The following is a 16,482-nucleotide window of genomic DNA, read 5'->3' on the forward strand; positions in this document are numbered from 1 at the left end:
GTGTGTATGTGTGTGTGTGTGTGTGTGTGTGTGTGTAGGCAAAACATCTATACACATACTAATAAAAATAAAATTTAAGTGTGTGTGTGTGTGTGTGTGTGTGTAGGCAAAACATCTATACACATACTAATAAAAATAAAATTTAAAAGTATCCCAAATAGTTCTTATTCAATAGGAGAACCTTGAACACATTTTTCCCCTACATGACTTAAAGTTCCAGAAAATACCACCCAAGAGTTCCCAAGGCCCAAGGGTCAAGCCCCTAAAGTTAGAGTGAACTGTTGAAACAAACTCAAGTTTCAAGGTCCAGGAATCAAACAAAGACTTTGAATTTTAATGAAATCCAGAACCTTAATTCTACAAACGTAAGCTAGCTGTGGATCACAAAGCTAAGACAACCCAGATGATGCAAAGCAGGGCATTCACCCAGGTGACCTCACACAAGTTCAAGAGCAGGCAAGGATCAGAAGAGGCCCTGCTGAGGCATCTCCCTGAAGCATTCCTGTACCACATCAAAGCATCATCTGCAGGAAGAAAGAAACACAGAGAGGGCTGCCCCCTTATGGACAACATGGCTCCCATCTGATTTAAAGAGAAATAAGATGTTAGGAACATGAGAAAAAATATTTAGGCCTCTAGAAAAGCACTGAAGAGGGTCCTAAGGTCAACAGTAACCAGCTTTGAAGTAGGAAAGAACAGAACAAAGCAGGAAAATCATTGTTTCCAAAGCTGTTCTCTGCATTTATTCTCCAACTCTGTGACATCTTTCCTTGAGAGTCAATATCCCGGGCTTCAGAGAACAGGCTGGCATATCAACATGTAGTCTGGGTTGATGCTTGGCAATAGTCGACCTCAGTCTCTCTTTACACCCGCACTCTATACCTGGTCCTAAATTATTCTTCTCAGAGTTCTTTAAGGGACATTAACTGGACAACTAGAATGTATTCCTGGGCAGGGAGAGGGGCCCAAAACCCATGGTGCAGATCTGTGTTACTCATATATAGAAGTCCTCCCTATCACAGGGACTAGTTGTTGACCTCTTGTATACGCCAGGTCCCTTAGGTGCCAGGTGGTGGTGGCGCATACCTTTAATCCCAGCACTTGGGAGGCAGAGGCAGGTGGATTTCTGAGTTCAAGGCCAGCCTGGTCTACAGAGTTCCAGGACAGCTAGGGCTATACAGAGAAACCCTGTCTCGAAAAAAATGAAAAAAAAAAAGACAGTGTTTGCACATGACCTATGCACATCCTCACATACATTTTAAATCTTTCCTAGATTATGTAGAATATATAACATGTAAATGCCATGTGAAAGTTGTAATGATGCACTGTATATGCAAAAAAGACAAGAAAAGGTCTTTACATGCTCAATATAGATATCATGTTCAGATGGTTGAATCCACAGACAAGAATCCTACAGAAAGATAAGGCTGGCCAGACTTACCTTATAACAAAGCAGCTGAGCCGGGAGGTGGTGGCACATGCCTTTAATCCCAGCACTTGGGAGGCAGAGGCAAGCGGACTTCTGAGTTCGAGGCCAGCCTGGGCTACAGAGTGAGTTCCAGGACAGCCAGGGCTACACAGAGAAACCCTGTCTCAGGAAAAATAAAAAATTAAAAAAAAAAAAAAAAAAAAAAAAAAAAAAAAAAAAAAAAAAGCAAAAAAAACCCAAAGCAGCTGAAAGGGATGCCAGACCAGAGTGAGGGGGAAGGCCACCAGAGCTGTGTGAGTCGCTGACACCTAGGGAAAGGGATAAGGTAAAACCAAGCAGAACAAATGGAAGCTACCAGCCCTGTACCACTCTAGTCTTTCACACAGGCCCTAGAGTTCAAGCATCTTGATAGGAAGACAGGCCACAACAGGAAACTGAAATTTTAAATGAATACACAGCTTCTTGTACATAAACGCTACATACCAGCACTAGTCACAAGACCCAAAAGATGAAAACAACCCACATTATCTGTGAAAGGATGACAAACAGAATGTGGAATATGTGAGTGTTGGAATACTACTCAGACATTAAAAAGAGTACAATACTGACAGATGTACAGGTTTTCCGTTCAGAGTGATAAACACTGTAAAACTAGATGGAGGTGGTGGGTACACAGTTCTGAGGAATACAAATGCTGTAATAGCTGATGACCAATTTTATATTAACCATAATAATAAAGATTCAAAATAGGAACATGGTCCAAAGAAACCTAAAACACTTTAGATGATTTAATTTTCTGTTTAGAAACCACTTCAGGTTTTTAATACACTAAAAGATTTCTCCTTGCTATTTTTTTGTAAGTTATTGTGCTTTGTTTGGTAAGGTACTTGGTAAGTTGTATAAAGTAGAATCATTTGGGAAGACAAAACAAAAATTGAGAGAATTCCCTCATCAGAGTAGCCTGTGGTGTGTTCTCCTGAGTGCTTATTGGTGTAGGGCAGCCCAGCTCATTATTGGGGGGTGCCATCACTGGACAGATGGTCGTAGGAGCTGTAAGGAAGCAGGCTATGCAAGTCATGAAGAACAAGCCAGTCCTTTATGGCCTCTGTATCAGGTTCTGTCTTGAGCTCTTACTCTGACTTCTCTTGATGGAATGTGACCTTTGACCTGAGAGTTATAAGAGGAAATAAACCGTTTCCTCCCTAAGTGGCTTTTGGTCATGGTGTTTATCACAGCAATAGATACAGTTATCCTTTCAAAGTACTAAGAATGTACTTATAAAAGACTTTCTTACCAGCTGACTCCTTCTCGTTCTGTTTTTCATAAAGGGTGCCCACAGACATCAGGAAAACGATAACCAGGAATACTGGAATTCTCCATGAGCCAGCCAGTGATGCTGAAAAGTATTAAGAAGTCATATTTTCAGTTAACAGAGCAATTTGATATACAGGCAAATTAAGAGATTATTTCAAAAGGGAAAACATTTTTAAAAGGCCCTCAGACAGGTAGACTCTAACTAAAGGACAATTTCACCCTTGCTCTCAAAGGATCAAGGCATGTGCCAACCTACCCCTTAAGAGGTCAATCTCCAGGCCATCATAAACACTCACACATACCCACAGGTTTCACATTACCACAAACTCAAGTCCAACCCTGCGCAGCACCTGACACTAAGATGAACAAAGTCGGACGCAAACCCTACAGTCAGGCAGCAAGCCTGGTTCTCTCAAATATCACTAGGTTAGAACTCAAGTTTCAAAAAGGACCCAACAAGCCCAAAAACTGTAACCAGAACTCCCACAGTACACAGCTAAGTCCCCAAACCCCTGCCTTCTCTGAGTCCTCTTCTGCCTTCTGCAAATTTAACCTGAGTGACATCATCAAGAGACCTTGCAGATAAACCTCATAGTTCCAACTCCACAAGCCTGCAGAGTACTTCTCTCTTAGCAGAGACATTTTCAGTCAGCTGGGCAGCTGCTTTCTTGGGGTGATGGGGGGGGCACAATTTATAAAAACAATTCTAAAAACAACTTTAGGTTATCTGCTGCTCTAAGTTGCTCAATTATTGTCTTTTTAAAGTAGGACTTATTACTTCCATCAATCGTATGAGTCATGCAGAAAAGCCATTCAAGAGCATGCAGCAGCAGCAAGACCATCATCCCAGCTAACAGTGAGCTGCTCCACAGGACAGGAAACTCATGACTCTGAGCAGCCCTGACATGCACCATCTCTGCTAAGCCATGAACTGTCTTGCTGGTGCTCCCTGAAGCTCTGTCATCTCTCCCGTGATCAAAGATCTGCTTAAGCCACTCTTTCGCAGGATGGACAGTCCTTCACCTCTTAGGAAGAAGTTTTTGAATTTCATACACCCTTCTTGTCTAACCTCCTCCCCCATTCCTGCCCCAGGACCTTCTTCTTACCCAGACCAAAACTCTTCACAAGGCCCAAGCCTCTTATCATCCTTGGTGCTTATCTATCTCTTCCCCAAGCTGGCCACAGCAAACTGAGCTACAGTCACTACCACTGCAGCGAGAGACACACTCTTCAAGAACTTACTAAAGAATTCATAAGGAGCTTAAAGATCACCATCTAAAAGCAGAGTATCTTCACTGAAGAGTAGTGAACGCTCGAAGCTCAACATCTTCTACAGAGTATGTTAAAGCATCGAAGTGCAACATACAAAGACCCACTTCCACTGGTCAGCCTCTGATGGCTTCAAACTACAGTTACTGGGTGGCTGTTTTCAAAGAAGAAAGGACTCACCTATATGAAAAAGCAGTATCATCCAAACAGGAATCGAAACTGCTCTCAAGTAACGTTGAGTGCTTGTATTCCACTTGAATGAAACCATCAGCACGTAGCCAACTACCAACGTCCAGATCTTAAATAAATAGGACAGAGTTGTAATGTATATACAGCAAAGAGCATATGTTATACAACATCTGCAGCATCTGTATAGTGTAAGTACTCTGAACATGGCACAGGCAGGATGCTATGGGTGGCCTGCTTGAGTCTTCCTTCTTCAGTTAGTTTAAATAGGCATTTGAACCCCAGGCAGTGATATTTATATACTTAATAAAATATATTGTTTTCAAGATATACAAAAGCTCAAAATCCATTTAACCTTTTTTTTTAAAAACTATATATCTTTATTTTTACCAGAAATACTCATGCAATTTTTGGTTTGGGAATTGTTCTAATTCCTCCATTTAACATGTTTTTTAAAGATAAAATAGTTACTATATAAGTACCACATTTAAATTACAGTTGATCGGGCTGGAGAGATGGCTCAGTGGTTAAGAGCACTGACTGCTCTTCCAAAGGTCCTGAGTTTAGATCCCAGCAACCACATGGTGGCTTACAACCACCCGTAATGAGATCTGACACCCTCTTCTGGTGCATCTGAAGAAACCTGCAGTAAATTACACCGGAGCGAGTGGGCTGGAGTGAGGAGTGGGGCGGCAGAGGTCCTGAGATCAACAGCAGCCACACCCATGATAGCTCACGGCCATCTATACCAGCTACAGTGTACTCATACACATAAAATAAATAAAAAATAAATCTTTAAAAAAAAATTACAGTTGATCTTATAGAATTCCTACAAGTTTCTGTTGACTAATGTGAAGGTGGCAGCCCTAAAAAGACCCCATACCTTAGCCTACAAAATGTAAGTAAGAGAGTTGTTATTTTTAAAACTAAGAAGAGCTAGCTAAAGTATAAGCCAGCTGATAATCTATGTGACAGATATTGAGACCCTAACCTACAGTCATATGAACCAGTTAAAAAGGGTATCTGAAAAAAAATTACAAGAAATAGCAAAAGTTGTAAATAGAACCAGCTATGGTCCTCCTCCAGTCCCCCAGCCTACAGCTAAGCGATTATCACTAGAGTAGCACTCCAAGCTGCCACGGCCCTGCATACACATAGCTCTGTCTTCACAAGAACACTAACAAAGAACAATTTTATTTGTGTGTACGAGTATCTAGCCTCCACATATGTCTGTGTACCAAGTGCATGCCTGGTTCCCTTAGAAGCCAGAAGAGGTCACTAGAGCCCCTGTGGTTGTGACCTGCCACGTGGGTGCTGGTGATCGAACCCAAGTCCTCTCTCTACAGGTGCACTGGCTCTTAACTACTGAGCCATCATCGCAGCTCTAGTAAAATCTGTTTTCTTAACCATAGGGGAAACACATGGTGCTAGGGAAAAAAAAAATGAAAGTAGAGTCTGAAAATAAGAATCCTTTTCATAAGGAAAATACAATCAACTTCAGTAATTACAAAGTGCTGAAATAATGACACTTAGGGAAGGGCTGGACTTCACCCTATGCCACATACTGCTGATCAGTCCACAGATCCTGTTGGCCACTCAATAGCAAGACTAGAATCCAGCTTCTAAACCTATGGACTGTGGCATAGGTATAAAGGAATGTGAGGGTCATGAAAATCGTCTGTCAATAGTATAAGCTCTGAACATGCAACAATGAAAACGTAATCCAAAATCATATACATAGAAGTCAGAGGTGCCTCCTGCAGTGGAGTCACTTTATTTCCGCGACTGCCTTGGTTCTGACCTAAAGGGTACCCTTAGCACTCACAGCTCTTACACAAAGCCTCCTCTTGCTGTGGAAAAAGAACGGTGTTTTACGAATTTTCTCATCATTCCACAGCATGTGGGTACTGACCATTCTATCTGCATGCACTCTATTAGAATTGTTGATTTTTGAAACTGCTATGAGTGTTGCCCAATTTCTTTTTTTGGTTTTTTGTTTTGTTTTGTTTTTGTTTTTCAAGACAGGGTTTCTCTGTGTAGCCCTGGCTGTCCTGGAACTCACTCTGTAGACGAGGCTGGCCTTGAACTCAGAAATCCGCCTGCCTCTGCCTCCCAAGTGCCGGGATTAGAGGTATGCGCTACCACTGCCCAGCACTGACCAATTTGTTTGTTTTTTTTTTTTTAAAAAAAAAAGGTAAAAAGTCCTCAGGTGCTTTTTGGCTTGAGCCTATGACAGAATTTCCAGCAGTCTTTGAAATGGCACTAAAAACATAGCCTTGCCATTTTGCACTGTGTACATACTTATACAAAGCAACACTCTCAGCATGGTTATAAAAATCAAACTAGCAATGAACTCTAAAGAATACTGAAGATGCTGTGCCTACAGGATCAAACACTCACCCAAGACTTAAATCTCTGTAAAAAATAAAATAGGCACACTTATTAGCATGCAAATCTGCTTTAATTTTTAACAAACAGTAAATTATATATACACCAAAAAATTGCTTTAAGATATATTTATGGAACTGAAGGTATGGCTCAGTAGTTAAGAGCACTGGCTGCTCTTCCAGAGGATCTGGGTTCAAATCCCAGCACCCACATAGGGGCTCACAATCATCTATCTGTAACTCCAGTTCTAGGGGAGCTAACACCCTCTTCTGTCTCTACAAATACTACACACATGTGGTATATAGACATACATACAGGCAAAACATTCATATATACAAAGTAAGAAATAAATTTAGTTATGATTTATTAACAGCAAATGTTTGATTATAAACCTGTCTTATATAGCTACATAACTACAGCCATATGAAATTCTTAGGTAAATAGGAGTCATAAGTGGAAAAAGTTTACAAAACTCTGGGAAAGTACTAGTGAAGCCCACAGGTTACACAAAACTGAGATTAGCAGGGGCAGAGACAACCTGCCGACCTACACACTAAGGTAACCCACAGCTAGAACAATGTGCTAATTCAAGGAGGATTATAACATTTAATGACAAGAAGGACAAAAAAAGCTGTGCTTTCAAGTCCCAAACCCCAATGTACAAACAGGGACTGGAGAGGGCACCTAAATTCAGCAGTCAATGTATAAATGTCTGTTTACAAAAATGTTGTAACCAACAACTAGTCACCAACAAACTATGTGAGCAGTAAAATTCAGGCTAAAAAAGCAAAAGAAAATTGTACTATGATATAGCCACGGCTAGGCAGGTAAACTCTAGCTTACAAAGAAGTAGAGAACATCAGCATGTGATAGCTGTTCTCAGATACTGGATGTCATAAGTTTCTTTCTTTTTTTTTTTTTAAGATTTATTTATTACATGTAAGTACACTGTAGCTGTCTTCAGATACCCCAGAAGAGGGTGTCAAATCTCATTACAGATGGTTGTGAGCCACCATGTGGTTGCTGGGATTTGAACTCAGGACCTTCAGAAGAGCAGTCGGTGCTCTTAACCGCTAAGCCATCGCACCAGCCCTGTCATAAGTTTTCTACTGCTGCTGCGATAACACAATAAGTAAAGTCAGGTTGGGGATGAAAGGATTTGTTTTGCTTACAATTCCACATCATAGTCTATCATGGAAAGGAGTCCGGACAGGAGCTCAAGTCAGGAACCGGGAGACAGGAATTGAAGCCTTGAAGGAAGGCTACTTTCTGGTTTGCTCAGTTTGCTTTCTTATATACCCCAGGACCACCTGTCTACGGGTGACAACAGCCATAGTAGTCTGCGCCCTCTCACATCATTAATAAAGAAAATGTCTACAGACTTTGTCTACAGGCAGTCTGACAGAGGTACTTTCTTGGTCCAGTTATCTTCCCAGACAACTGTCGCTTGTCAAGCTAACTTACAAAGGAGCCAGGACAGCAAGGGAAATGAGCCTTTGGGAAGAGGCGAGCAGCTTAGTTTTCTGGGGTTCTGATGCAGAAATAATAACGGAAACTATGAATTAACTATTTCACTACAGTGAGTATACATTGTTCCAGCAACTAACAACTGTCTACAAACAGAGTAAGTTTCTACCTCCTTATGTGTATCCAGACAAAGTCTGGAAAGCTGTTATCTCTACTTGTTGCTAAGAAATAAACTACATACCTCAGATTTTTTTAAGAGAAATTTTGATCTAAAGAAAAGCATGCTATTTTTTATCCAGTAAACATGAAGCTCACAGATTACCTTACTTCAGGTTAAAACAATTAGCTCCTCAATATCTCCCCTAATTCCACCTTCAGGACTGTTCTACGGAAACACTATGCGGTGTGCAGATAAATACAGAATATTCAATTGCCGTTTACAATACAGCTTCAAAAATAGAAATGTATTCAGAACTGGAGGAGTGTGGTGACTATATTCAGGAGCACAGTGTAAATTTATGCATATGAAGTATGATGGTAAAAATATACTCAACAATGAAAACAACCACCTTCAGGCAGCTGGATCTCAAGCAGTGCTTCACATGCTTACACTCTCTTTTGTGGAATTTTCTAAGGATGTTTAGTACCTTCCTAAGTAGAAAAGAAGCGGGTTTTCCTTTAAAATGTGCTTCTTTGGGCTTTACAAAATTTTACAACCATTTACAAGTAGTTCTTCAGAGAGACTCACAGAAATACTGTTAGTTCAAAAGACAGAGCCATTTACAAACACTTGACTTTTTGGATAACTTAATTACCAATGGTTAAAAGTGTTTATTGTCTCTGAATTTGTTGGAATACACAAAGATCTGTCACAAACATTTTCTAAAAGGCATCCTAGACAAAAGAATTTATTTTACAGCAGGATGAAAAGGAAAGGACTGTAGCTGCAAGCAGTAACAGCAAAGGGTCCACAGGAGGCCAGCAACGGCCTGGTGAGTGCTGAGTATATGGAACTCCATGTTTTAATATACATTATCATGATACAGGATATATTTGATAGGGAAAGCTTTCTATAGTGCAGTGTTTATCCCATATACATACATACATACATACATACACACATACACACATCTGTATATGTGTAAATACATGAAAATAAAACAATGAAACAAAAACATATTTGATATGTTCACCTAGGTTCAGAAATAAATTTCGAAGGCAAAGCCACTTAACAATGGTAGCACCCGTGTGGTAGGAGTGACGGCAGACAGGGGGACAATTTACTTTTACCATATAAACTTCTATGCTGCTTAAATTGTTCTTTACATATAGCAAGTATGGTAAGCTTTTTCTAAAATAACAATGAAAAGTATTTATACTTGCTTTGTGATCATATGTCATGCATGTCTTTGTTTTGTTTGGAAGGAAAGAGGATTAAACTCAGCAGACACTCTATCACTGAGCTGGCTTTCCAACCTTTAATTTCTAGCGTCAGATCTTTAAGAGTGCTGCTTTGTTTGGATACAGGACCTCACTGTGAACTGAACTCAAGGTCACAATCCTTCTGTTTTGGTTTCCCAAGCACTAGGTTTACAGAGCCACCATGCCCAAGAACAGGGTTTTACTCCCTAGTCCAGACATGAACTTCAGATCCATTCAGCCTTAGGAGCAAACCTGCTTGTGTGGGAATTTTCTCCCAGGCATAAATCTCTGAACCACAGCTGACCTGAAGGCATACTTAACATTTATCCTCTCTTAAACATGCTGTGTTTCTCCAAAATACATAATCCAACTATCTTTTAGCACCCGTGTGTTAGACATTACTTAAGATGCACAAAACTTGACAGCATTTAGTTAGCTCTCCAAGTAAGGCACTCGCATTTTCCTTTCAGGAGACACAATTAACCACACATGACATACTTTTCAGTTAAATGGCACAGTTAGGTGCTCAGTGTGTTAAAGTGCATGTGTGCATGCAGGCCCATCTGCCCATGTGAGAACAAAGGCTGGGTTTGAGATGTCTTCCTTACTTATTTCTCCATTTTTTTTCTTCCTTTCTTTCTTTTTTCCCCTTCTCTTTTTCTGAGGCAAGTCTCTCAACCTGGAGCTCACTATCTTGCCTGGACTGGTTGGAGAGCAAGCCACCAGGACCCATCAGTCTCCATCCCCACTCTATGCACCACCACACCTGGCTTCTATTTGGATTCTAAGGATCCAAACTCAGGTTCTCAAGCCCTTTGCCCCCTTTTCCTAAGTCTCACTCAGACAGAAGACACCAGGCGTCTCTAATCACTGCTGGAGCAACTAGCAACAACTACTCCAAAGTACTTCATTCTCCTTTAGGACAGCTATTTTGAAAGCTGTTCTCTTGGTCATCTGGTCCTTAAGAGTCAGGAGTTTTTATAGCTAAATCTCTAGTTGTGAGAGAACTTCCTCTCAGCTGCTGCCAGTTGAGCAGCAGACAAACGCTTCAAGCTTTCCAAGTGGAATGGTGTAGCCCTCCTGAGGCTGGCTGGCCAGGGTGCAGTTCCTAAGAGCCTCTTATGACCCTGAACTAAGAACTCGAGGGGACTTAGACATCATTCAAGCCAACCCTTCAATTTGCACAGCTAGGGAGCTGAGTGACCCAGAGAGAGGCCTTGGTCACAACAGATCACAAAGCAAGTTACTGCTACAGCACAGTGAAGTTTATAAGTGAAGGTCCTCTGATCCCTCAGTCCTCACCGTTTCCCACACTACTTCTTCATAAAGGAAGAACATGGAGGAAACAAACCTCCTGCTGCTGCAAAAACTAGAAATGGTCTTTTTTCTTCCTCCCTTAACAAGTCTGAACAGAAGGAAAAAGGGGATCAAAATATTCCTAGCAGAAAAAAGGGCTGAATCGGGGACACTAGTAACTTTTCGCACTTATCTTGCACAATTGTACATCACTGGGAATGCAATATGGGAAATCTGAGCATGGGGCACCAGATGAATTTTTTCTTAAGCCTTCTGAAATCACTAAGTGAAGACAATATTCTAACACACTTGAAACTGTTGAAAAAGAACTGCTGGCACCATGAAGGATTAGTATTTCACTTGGAACCAGGACACAGTGTTGGGAGGGAACCAGGGTAAAGAAAAAAGCTTAAGTAATCCAAAGAAGGTCGCACAGGAAGAAGCCATGAGGACAGACTGCTAACAAACACAAGTGAGAAGAGGCACCAACAGGAAGCAGAAATGACAGGACCTAGAAACCTGCACAGACAGCAGGAGAAACAGAGACAGCATGAGCTCCTAAGAGTCCAGGACAACAGCTGCCATTAGTCCCAACTTTTGTGTTCACTGGATTTTTCCTTTTAACTGAAATCAGGTTTTTCTTTTCTATTAAGTTAAAGATTTAAACACATGTGCTTGGGGAAAGGTTCTTTGCCCTTACTGAAGGGTTCCAGGGAGTTCTGACGACAGCAGATCTTTGCCTGCCAGCAACAGGCTCAGAGTATAAACTGATCACTCTCTAGGTTTTTAGATCTGAAGTCTCTTCCTCCTGCTGGATGGGACTGCTATCACAGTGCAGCTGTAGCCATGTTAGAAGCTAGTTCAGTGCCTAGCCCATAGGACACATGCAAAAGCTGGATCTTTGAACGCATGACTCGTTTGCCCACTGAGTGTGCGCTTGCTTGCAGGGTACTTTCCTTTCTGCCTCAGTCATGCTGGCTCACATTCACAAGTTGTCTTAAGGCATGAGGGCTGATGCTTTGTACCAGGCAGCCCAGCTTGGGCTCACAAAACCAAACACTGTGGTCTATGAGATAGAAAATGTACCACAGGCCTCTGACCAGTTACAGGTAGCTTCAATCAGTGTCAGGTGCAGGCTAACACATCTCACTTCATCTACTTTCTATCCCTATCAGCATTGGCAGAACTCAAGTCTGACACTTGTCTGTCTCCAGGGAGATCAACCTGCAGGCACTCAGCTCAGCTTAGTCTCTCACCACGCTCTAATTCACTCATAAATGTCTCTTATAATGGGTTTGTTGTGCTTTTTAACTCCTTTTGCATCTCCCTTTCTCCCATCACTGTGACCAAACTACTATGTTAGGAGCCCTCTGATAGTATTTATTGAAAGGTTATGGGTATAGATCAGTGGTAAACTGTGTGATTGTCACATATAATTCAACACATGTAAATACAAACATGAAGATTGACTTCAGGAAAAGGATACTAAAAGGTATAAATACCAAGCTTCACACATATCTTCCTAAGTGTGTAAGCCACTCTCTCTGAGGAACATGGAAAGATGGCCCTGTTTCCTCCCATCCCTGCTAATTTACCTCTGAACTCCACCTGGAAAGAATACTATTCATATAAGGCAAGCCTTGCCTTTCTCATTTCCTAGAGTTCAATGGATGACACTTGAGTTATAGAAACAGCGGAAATGTCACAGAATCTGTAATCGGGGCTGAATTTCTTGAGGACTTCTCTTATAATAGTCTTTTATGAGAGGAATTTAATCCATGTAAACTGACTTATTTAACAACAAAAAGAAACTGATTTTAGCTTCTTTTTTAAAAGCTATTTTTAAATATTTACTTTTATTAATTTTATTTAAGGATATGTAAGAGACATTCATGTGTATGCAGGTGCTTGTAGAAATCAGAAGAGGATGCTGGGATCCTTGGAGTTGGAGGTAGAGGAGTTATCAGTGATCCAACATGGGGGCTAGGGACAGAATTCAGGCCATCTGGAATAGCAGGAAGTGGGCAACCTCTGAGCCCCTGAATTTAACTTAAGAGTAAACAACCGGGCTGGAGCTATAGCTCAGTATTTGTCTTACCTAGAGCCCACTAACACTTGGGTTTGGTCCCCAGCACAACTTTTAAAGAGTGAACCACAGATCTGACAGTAAGCTATCCATCTTTAAGGCAGTCACACTGACTGAACCTGTGGCCCACAACTGTGAGAAATGTACACTTACCTCTGTGTATGTCTCTGTTCCATTGGGATATGCTAATTTAGGAGGCTCAAGGTACAATTCAGTAGCACACACGAAGCCCCCAGCACCTCCTCCCAAAAGTACTCCTATACAATTATATTCACCCTGAAGACAAAGTACCTGACAATGTGCTCAGTCAACTTTAAACTTGAACCAAGAGGTGAACTCATAATCCTGGGACCAATGAGCAATCTACCAACACTTTTTGGCAAGTTGAAACTTGCTGTAACAAATAAAGGCAATTATTTTGTAACTTTAATAATCTCAGGGCATATTCACTTTTTCAATAACAGAGTGAATAAAAGTGAAATAGTATGAGGTGCATACACGATGGGTCTCACGCTCTCTAGGATATCTCTATTCCTGTGCTGCATTCTTAGCCCCTGTGGTTGTTTATCAACCAACATTCTTAAGATTCTTAAGTGTTAAATAACCACTTCATTTTAAACCTTGCCCAATAAAATATGTGAACTAACCAGCCTGCGATGTAGTCTGAGCCGGGAAATATGTCTCTAAAACTATCTTTGAAATTCCTTCCAATTCTGAAGTTCCTCGATTCCCTAAGAATGACACCTGGGCGATTCAACCATAACCTCTCTCTCTTTAACGCAGTCCACTGCTAATGTAGACGGGGGTCGGACGCGCGATGGCCCACACATAATAAACACAGTTATCGGAAGCACCCAGAGTCACGCACGAACTAGGGTGAAAGGACTGAACTCAGCCAGAAAGACCTTTTCCCTACATGAGGGCGGGTTTCAAATCACGCCCGCCTCTCTTGAAGGAAGCGCGCCAAGTTCCTTGGACGTGGGAAGGCGGGCCATCACCCGCACTCACTGGAGCACGGGTGAGGACCTTTGGCCTCCTTTGGTCGCGGCGTCCCGGGTCCCGCCAACCCCGCACGCACCCACTCACCCACAGGCTGTTGAAGTAGTCGAGGCCGCGGCAGATGAGCGCGCCCGCGTGTGCCAGCAGCACCTGTACGCCCAGGTAGCTGCCCAGGCAGTAGAGACCGTAGAGCAGCGGGCCGCCCGCGCCCAGCAGCAGCAACAGGCGGCGGCGGCGCAGCGCCTGCTCGCCCAGAGCCTCCACGCCGTAGTCGGCGAAGCAGAGCGGCAGCAGCAGCGCGGCCAGCACGATGGGCGTGTGCGCGCGGTGCAGGCGCCGCAGCCACAGGCGGCCCAGGCGCGTGAGCGAGCTCTTGAACGGGTGCAGGAAAGTGCCGCACAGCACGGCCCAGAGCAGCGGCCGCAGGAAGGCCTCGAGGATGAAGTACACGAGAACCGCGGCGCCGCAGCACAAGCACACGAACAGCACGGCGCCCGTGTTGTAGAAAGCCTGTTTGATGGGCTTATCGAAGCGCAGCGCCAGCGCCGCGGTACGCGGGGTCTCGCTCGGTCCGGCCGTGCGAGGGACCCGGGACTCCGGCCGGGGAGAGCCCCGGGGGCTGGGTGCCTCCGTAGGGCCGCCACGGTCGGCCATCGCGCCTCTGCCTGGACCGAGGGGCGGGGCTGCGAGCTGGTTAGGAACGCGAGGCGGAGGCGGGCCGTGTAGCGAGGGTTTGTGGGGTTTGTAGTTCCCAGTCTGCGGTAGAGCATGCGCTAGAACCCAGGGAAACTACAACTCCCAAGAGGCTGAACGCAAATGCCTCCGCCCTTGGGCCCAGTGGTCCCTCAGGGACCAGTAACAAGTTTTGAAGGGGTTCAAGAAAATGGGGTAGGGGGTGGGGGGCGGACGCTTTGATTGATATTAACTTTTCCGGAGACAGGATCTCAAAAGAGACTCTTTCAGAGATGGAAAACACAAGCTGTGCTTTATGCTTGGGAAGTATTTCTAAAAACACTGATACACAGACTTAGTTTAACTGATTTATTTAATAAATACTTATTTTTAATCGTGTGTATGTAACCTGTGTGGGTGGTCAAAAAAGCCAGAAGTGTCTAATCCCCACAGATAGGGTTACAAGCAGTTGTGAGCAGCCCGACTTGGATGTTGGGAATAGAACTCAAGTCCTTTGGAAGAATAATACACCCTCTTAAACACTTTTTAAAGTCTACTCTCGTGTATGTAACAGGATTTTAAGTAGCTATTATCGTGTGACAGTCTCTGGTCTACGTGCTTGGCTCCTATCAACACATTCTATCCTTAGGACACTCCTACAGAGATGTTACTAGTCTTGTTTTGCAGGAAATCAGGGACGCAGAGAAATTAAGTACCTGGCTTCAAGTACAGCTTTCAAGTAGGTGAAGCAGATTCACACTATGGACCCTTATTCTGTAGGTTCTTCTGTCTATACTAACTGATCTGAACAGGGAATCCTGTGAGGAGCCTTTTAATGGTATTTATTGAAAGGCTATGGGTGAATATCACATAGAATTCACAACATGTAAATACAAACATGAAGATTGACTTCAGGAAAAGGATACTAAAAGGTCTATATACCCAGCCTCACACATATCTTCCTAAGTGTGTAAGCCACTCTCTCTGAGGGACACAGAGAAATGGCTCTGTTTCCTCCCATCTCTGCTAATGTACCTCTGAACTCCACCTCTTACCCCAGCTGGAAAGAATACTATTCATATAAGGCAAGCCTTGCCCTTCTCATTTCCTAGAGTTCAATGGATGACCCTTGAGTTATAGCAACAGTGGAAATGTTACAGAAATCTGTAATCGTGGCTGAGTTTCTTGAGGACTTTTCTTTTTTTTTAAGATTTATTTATTTTATGAATATGAGTACACACTGTAGCTGTACAGCTGGGATTTGAACTTAGGACTTTCAGGAGAGCAGTCAGTGCTCTTACCCACTGAGCCATCTCACCAGCCCCGAGGACTTTTCTTATACACACATATGTAAAGTTCCTTAGAGAACCATAATGTGCTGCAGCTATTAACCATTTGTGCCTCGTGCAGAATGGGAGCAATCTAAATATCTCAGAGTACCTATATCAGAATGTTAAACAGCCACTCTTCACTTTTAGTTCCCCGGGGTCAGGCTAGCAAAGCTCCCCACTGCAATGTTCTCTCTGGTGAGGGATAATGGAAACCAGGGTTCTTGCTACAGAGTGCTTGTGAGAAAAGAACAAGCCCCGAGCAGTGCAGGGTTCTTCTGCCCCAAGGAGAAAGTATTTGGGATCCAAGCCTGCTTCCTATAAAATGCAGTGAAGAGGATTTTTATTTGAGAAAGAGACAGAAGGAAGAGACGTAAATGGAGAGAGGGAAGAAAGAAGAGAGGGAGGAAGGGAAAGAAGGAAAGCTTGCCTTTACACCTTTCCCGAGTACTCAGTGTGGGAGGACTCCATCATAAGAGAGAGCTATTTCCTGTTCTCAACAAGTGTTCGTATTACTTTCAGTGTGTCTTCTCTTTCTGTTCTAACGTAAATATGGTAGTTTTCATATGAAGAAACATTGCTAACTATGTCCTGGATATAAAAGGATTCAGTAAGCGGGGGGGGGG

General features: G+C 42.9%; 1 protein-coding gene across 4 annotated transcripts in view; it reads right to left on the reverse strand.

Moving 5' to 3' along the window:
• The window catches only part of Tmem245 (transmembrane protein 245), a 76,551-nt gene extending 62,021 nt beyond the window's left edge, over positions 1-14,530 (reverse strand). For all 4 annotated transcript variants that reach the window (XM_031377453.1, XM_031377451.1, XM_031377452.1 and 1 more), the window contains exons 1-3: positions 13,944-14,530; positions 4,193-4,310; positions 2,724-2,825 (exon numbers count right to left, since the gene is read on the reverse strand). In XM_031377453.1, the coding sequence (XP_031233313.1) occupies positions 2,724-2,825; positions 4,193-4,310; positions 13,944-14,510 (787 nt within the window). In that variant the 5' untranslated portion in view covers positions 14,511-14,530. The remainder of the gene's footprint in view (positions 1-2,723; positions 2,826-4,192; positions 4,311-13,943) is intronic.
• Between the last annotated feature and the right edge of the window lie 1,952 nt (positions 14,531-16,482).

This window comes from Mastomys coucha, unplaced genomic scaffold (genome assembly GCF_008632895.1).
Source record: "Mastomys coucha isolate ucsf_1 unplaced genomic scaffold, UCSF_Mcou_1 pScaffold18, whole genome shotgun sequence".
Taxonomy (NCBI): domain Eukaryota; kingdom Metazoa; phylum Chordata; class Mammalia; order Rodentia; family Muridae; genus Mastomys; species Mastomys coucha.